The sequence below is a fragment of the Bos taurus genome, chromosome 23 (genome assembly GCF_002263795.3).
Source record: "Bos taurus isolate L1 Dominette 01449 registration number 42190680 breed Hereford chromosome 23, ARS-UCD2.0, whole genome shotgun sequence".
NCBI classification, from domain to species: domain Eukaryota; kingdom Metazoa; phylum Chordata; class Mammalia; order Artiodactyla; family Bovidae; genus Bos; species Bos taurus.
Genome location: NC_037350.1, coordinates 22,611,301 through 22,617,300, shown reverse-complemented (window position 1 = coordinate 22,617,300; position 6,000 = coordinate 22,611,301). Strand labels below are relative to the sequence as shown.

Below are 6,000 nucleotides of genomic sequence, written 5' to 3'. Positions count from 1 at the left end.
ACCTAACATTCCAGATTCCTATGTAATAGTGTTCTTTACAGCATCAGACCTTGCTTCTATCACCAGTCACATCCACAATTTGGTATTGTTTTTGCTTTGTTTTTGCTTTGGCTCCATCCCTTCATTCTTTCTGGAGTTATTTCTCCACTAATCTCCAGTGGCATATTGGGCACCTACTGACCTGGGGAGTTCCTCTTTCAGTATCCTATCATTTTGCCTTTTCATACTGTTCATGGGTTTCTTAAGGCAAGAATACTGAAGTGGTTTGCCATTCCTGTCTCCAGCGGACCACATTCTGTCTAGACCTCTCCACCATGACATGTCCATCTTAGGTGGCCCCACACAGCATGGCTTAGTTTCATTGAGTTAGACAAGGCTGTGGTCCATGTGATCAGATTGGCTAGTTTTCTGTGATTATGGTTTCAGTGTGTCTGCCCTCTGATGCCTTCTTGCAATACCTACCGTCTTATTTGGGCTTATCTTACCTTGGATGTGGGATATCTCTTCACAGCTGCTCCAGCAAAGTGCAGCAGCTGCTCCTTACCCTGGACGAGGTCTCCCCTCCTGACCTTGGACGTGGGGTAGCTCCTCTCGGTTGCCGCCCCTGACAGACAAAAAGAAACACAAAGCACGATTATAAAATGGACTAGGAGTTGGATAGACATTTCTCCAAAGACAATATAAAAATGCTCAAAAAGCACGTGGAAATATGTTTAACTTCAATAGCCATCTTGGGCATGCAAATCAATACCATGATGAGTTATCACTTCCCACCCACTAAACGGGATATAACCAAACAACATTAACAAATATTGGAGAGGATATGAAGATATTATAACTTCCACACAGTACTGATGAGTAAATTTGTGCAAACACTTTGAAAAACAGTTGAACATTTCCTAAAATGGTTAAACATGGAGTAATCATTTGATTCTGCAATCCTATTCTCAGATATATATGCAAGAAAAAGTAAAACCATATGACAACACAGCTACTTTAAATACAGAAAAATTAATGTTGTGACTAAAGTTGGTGGGGAAAAGATAAAGTATTTAAATGCTTAAAGATTCCTATAGATTATTTACCAAAAAAAATAATATAACTTTCAAATATTTGAGGAGAAGGCCATCACAGAAGAAGGTGTAAGTTGTCTAAATTCTTTTTTTTTTTTTTTAAACTGGAGACAAAAGATACACTCTGTGGTTGCAAAGCAAGGAGAAATTCTTATGTATATTATAGTAACCAGAACACACAAAACTTAGAAAATTGAGGTAGGAAATTATATTCATTGCAAGTTATTTTTCAATATTTCTTATTTTACTGTGCCAAAAACTTTAAAATAAGTGGAAACTAATTGAGCCTTTCTAGAAAGAAACAGCACTTCATAAATATTCAAGTCACACCTGAAAAAAAAAAGGTAATAAAAATTAGTGACAAAAGTGAGATGTAATATCTAGACTTTGGTAAATGAGTAATTTGGGGAAGCTAATGAGATGGCTGGATATAAGGTAGAATTTTGGATATATGAACATATTGATGAATTTTCATACCAGGTTAGTAATTGGAATATATTTTGAAAAATAATCAGAAGTTTAACTGACAGTAGTGCTCATTTGTTTTACATCTAAAGTGGTAAATATTTATCTCAAGCCCACTCCATGCATGATCCTTTGTGTTGATATTTAATTGATCGCCATCGGTTACAAGAATGTCATGTTACAACTATCTTCTACATACAGATTCTTCCCTAAAGACTGATTAATATCAAATGTTTTCAATTCTGCCCACAACTCTAGTCAGTGGAGCAGAGATAAGAACACAAAATTAAAACAATTTCCGGAAGAAGAGAGCCTTTCTTCCACTAGAAAACTATAAATAGTAAATGTCTCTTGGCTTTCTAGAAAGTGTTTTAGTTGTTAGCAAATCTTTCAGTAGCTTCTTTCTACAAAATGAAGATCTTTTATTATCTTTTTCATTTTCTGTGTTATGCGACCTTCGTTCTACCAGGTAATAGATGCTTCTGGTGTGATTGTATGTATCATATGGTTGTTGTTATTGCGCCAGGCTAAAAATAGAAGTATTCAATTATAAATTAGAAAGTGTAGGTTTCTAATAAAATCTTTCGATTAAAAAATCTCTTGAAAAAAAAGTCTCTTGATATTGAAACTCAGTTTCCTATTTTAGAATAGTGCTATACCAATACTTTATTTCAATTTGAAAATCAAAATGCAAATAAAATAAGCTGATTAAGGTGAGATTTTTTTCTTCTTGGAGTGTTTATTTGTTTTGATATTCAAGTTATTAAGAATATAATAATTTATTTAATCTTCTATCAATGAAGACTTCACAATAAATTGAACCCCAGGGAAGATGAATAGACTAAGAATAGGTGTATATCTCTTGGGATACCAATAACAAACTCTATAAAATGATCCAGGATATAGTCTCAAAGTATGCTGGGCAATGAGGTGCAATGAGAATAAAAAGGCAGGTAAAGAAATAGGACCTTAAAAATCTTAGTTGAATTAGTTAATGCATTAGTAAAGGAATACAACAGTGGTTTTAGAATCAGTTAAAAGTGAATCATCAAAATATGTAGCTCCAGGGATGATTACATGCTCTTTTTAATATGTGTTGCCACTGAGGTAATCCAGACTCTAACAAGGGAGATACAAATATGTGCCCCAAAGTGTGTTAATTTGGCACTAGAGAGCTGGAATTTCAAAAGGTGCAGCATGTATTTAGAAATAGAACTGAATTCAAACTTAGAAAATCTGGATTTTATTACTAACTCCCTACTCAATAGCTTGTGCACATTGCCACTTAGAGAATTTAAGTGGGTTTTTAATGTCCTTAACAAAAAGCAAAGGAAATACAGCAGAATCAATAGCAATTGTAGAAAAGGTAAAATACCTGACATAAAACTTTGTTCTTGTTATGAAATGCCAGCTGAAATGGACAGAATGCTCTATGTTTGGCCTTTCATAGATCAATCAATAAATAAAAACAAATAAAAAAAAACAGGAAAGGCAATTCAAGATATCAAAGTGAGTGGCTTGGAAAGAGTTCATCAAGTAGTACATATCACTTGCAGAATGGTGTGGTTTGACTATTGATAAAACCTTAAAGTAAAAAAAGAAGCAATAAAAAGTGTCTAATCTAAGTGAATACTTTGTGAGGATGTCAGATGAGTGTTTGCTCCAGAGTGATACCATGCTGGAGAGATGAGTTGTGAAATGATGAAATCAATACTGATGTTGATTAAAACATGAAGGAATGGCCAGTATTTTAGGGGAAGTGCAAGCATAAAATAATCTATAGGGATAGTGAACATGGCATACTATAATAGTTTGTATAGTGAGCTTGCCATTAAATGGGCCAGGTTTTCCATTAAGGACCTGGAGCTCCTTTGTAGCTGTGGTAAAAGCTTTAGTTTTCTTAACTGTAAAATGGATGGTAATTTAATTTCATAAAGTTTTGAAAAGATTAAAAGAAACAGTGTAAGCAAGGTATTTATCACACTGAAGACTGCATTGCAATATTTCAAGAAATGAAAGAAGAGGAATAGAAGTAGAAAGAAAAAAGACGAGGAAGCAGTAGAGGATAAGGAGTACAAGAACGTACTCAAGTGCAGCCAGCTCTTCTTTCATTAACAATAAAAATTATACCAATAATATAATAAGCAAAGTATATAAGCAGTAAAATAAAGAAAAAGCAAGAAAAATTGTACAAAACAAATAACCAAAGGCATATAAATTAAAGTTGCAGTGGATGCCATTTTGGGGGGATGTAAAATTTACATACACTGTTGGTGGCAATATATAAACTAAAAACTCTAGAATCAAACTCTTTCACCATTATCCTAAACATATATTATGCAAAGATTAAGATATGTAATATGAATTTGTTTATAATAACCTGACAAGGTTGTATGGCAGAAGTCAGCAAATATTGTAAAACAACTATCTTCCAATTAAAAATAAATTTAAAAAATAACCTCGTAAAGTTCTAAATGTTATGTAGCTGAAAAATTGATAAATTATCTTATATATAATTTCAAGGGAATATTATGTAGCTCTAAAACTTTTGAATCTTGTTGAAGACCAATATATGTCATGCAATCTAATCATGTATTAATTCAGAATATTTCAATTTTACATGTATAATGGAGATATATAATATTTTAGTGTCTTTTTATTTTTTGGCATTTTGTAAATTTGTTACAGTGTACACATAGGACTTTTTATATTCACAAATAGTACATCCTTAAATTAAAAAATCGGTAATTTCAATTACTCTTCTTTTATTCTAGCCTTGGTGGATCCTGAACGATGCTCAAAATTGTATGGTCAATGTAAGAAACGCTGTGCTAGGTATGAAAAGCAAATTGAGCTATGTTTGTCACCAAGTAAGATTTGCTGCATTGAGAGGGCATTCGAGGACGATTGATCTTGAAAAGGAAGATTTACCTCTGACCAAAGGAGTCGGACACGACTGAGCGACTGAACTGAACTGAACTCAAAGGAATCATGTGTGCCCCCAGTGCAGAGAGATGTCGGAATGCAATTAGAAGCTCTGTAATAAATAACTAAACCAATATTGTTATCTTCCTTCATAGATGTTAATTAGGTGTTCAATGGAATGAGGTAGGATCTATCTTATTTTCTCTAAAAGGTTTGATAGAGGCATGCTGTGCTGTGCTGTGCTTAGTCACTCAGTCATGTCCGACTCTTTGCAACTCTATGGACTTTAGCTTGCCAGGCCTCCCTGTCCATGGGCATTCTCTAGGCAAGAATACTTGAGTGGGTTGCCATGCCCACCTTCAGGGGATCTTCCCAACCCAGGGATCGAACCCACGTATCCCATATTGCAGGCAGATTTTTTACTGTCTGAACCACCAAGGAAGCCCAAGAATACTGGAATGGGTACCCTATCACTTTTCCAGGGGATCTTCCCAATTCAGGGATTGAACCCAGGTCTCCTGCATTGCAGGTAGATTCTTTACCATCTGAACCAAGAGGAAAGCCCTGATAGAGGCATATCTTTTGCTAATTTCTTATCATGGGTACTATATTTGCATCAGTGACGGACCACTTTTGTGTCTGGTGGTTCACCTAAACTTATACCACTGAGCACTTTCCAATGTAACTATGATCTCTATAGAAACTTGGTTCATGAAAATTAATACTTATAAGTTTGTCAATTGTCTAAATATCCTCATCACATTATTGACATTAACAGACAGGAAACCTAAGTAAGAGATGAATGCATGAGCTACAGTAGAGCATGGAGATATTTATTGGCTTTTTCTCTCTTCTACCAAGGTTTTTCTCTTTCAAAAAGACATTTTATTTTATATTATCTGATGCTTATGCACTTGACCCTTGAATACCTCAAATTTGAACTGCAAGGTCCACTTACATGTCAACTTTCTTCAATAGTAAATACTACAGTGCTATACCATCCTGCTTGGTTGGACTTGGGGAGGCAGAACTACCAATAACAAGGAACCAAGATACAGAAGAACAGTGGATATAAAGGACAGGTTATAATTATATATAGATTTTTGGCTGTGTGGAGGGTGAGAACACCTAGCCCCCATGGACAGTGGGGCCTGGCAAGCTATAGTCCATGGGATTGCAAAGAAGTACTAAACATGAATAGTCTTTTAATGTTAAAAGTTGGGGGAGAAACATGAAGACTAGAATTTGTTTTTCAGCTAAAATCAAGGAATAAATCTACCCTTTATCAATATTCTATAATGTCCCCAAACATATTTTTAATCATCATATTCTTTAGAACTAATTTAACTACATGCCCAAGATTATTGCCTTTTTTTTTTTTAATTGAAAATCTGGTGAACCTAGGGAATGTCTACGTTAAAGAATTTGTACCAAGATGGACTTCATATAGCCACCAGGGGTTTAAGTGTTGTGTACCTCAGAGGAAAATGTTGAATTCAAGTAGAATGTATCCATTAGAGGCAAGAAGATTAACCAG

At 34.6% G+C, this 6,000-nt stretch overlaps 1 protein-coding gene across 1 annotated transcript; it reads left to right on the top strand.

Moving 5' to 3' along the window:
• Positions 1-1,924: 1,924 nt before the first annotated feature.
• DEFB114 (defensin beta 114) lies at positions 1,925-4,585 on the top strand. The gene is made up of 2 exons (XM_024983854.2): positions 1,925-2,007; positions 4,313-4,585. Exons 1-2 carry the CDS (start codon positions 1,950-1,952, stop codon positions 4,447-4,449), a joined length of 195 nt encoding a protein of 64 aa, XP_024839622.1. The 5' UTR covers positions 1,925-1,949; the 3' UTR covers positions 4,450-4,585.
• Positions 4,586-6,000: the final 1,415 nt, after the last annotated feature.

What these genes read in the sequence shown, in the direction of transcription:
- DEFB114 (XM_024983854.2), top strand. Translation starts at nt 1,950, where the DNA reads ATGAAGATCTTTTATTATCTTTTTCATTTTCTGTGTTATGCGACCTTC. An exon ending in TGCGACCTTCGTTCTACCAG is followed by an intron (nt 2,008 to 4,312) that starts GTAATAGATGCT and finishes CTTTTATTCTAG; the next exon opens with CCTTGGTGGATCCTGAACGA.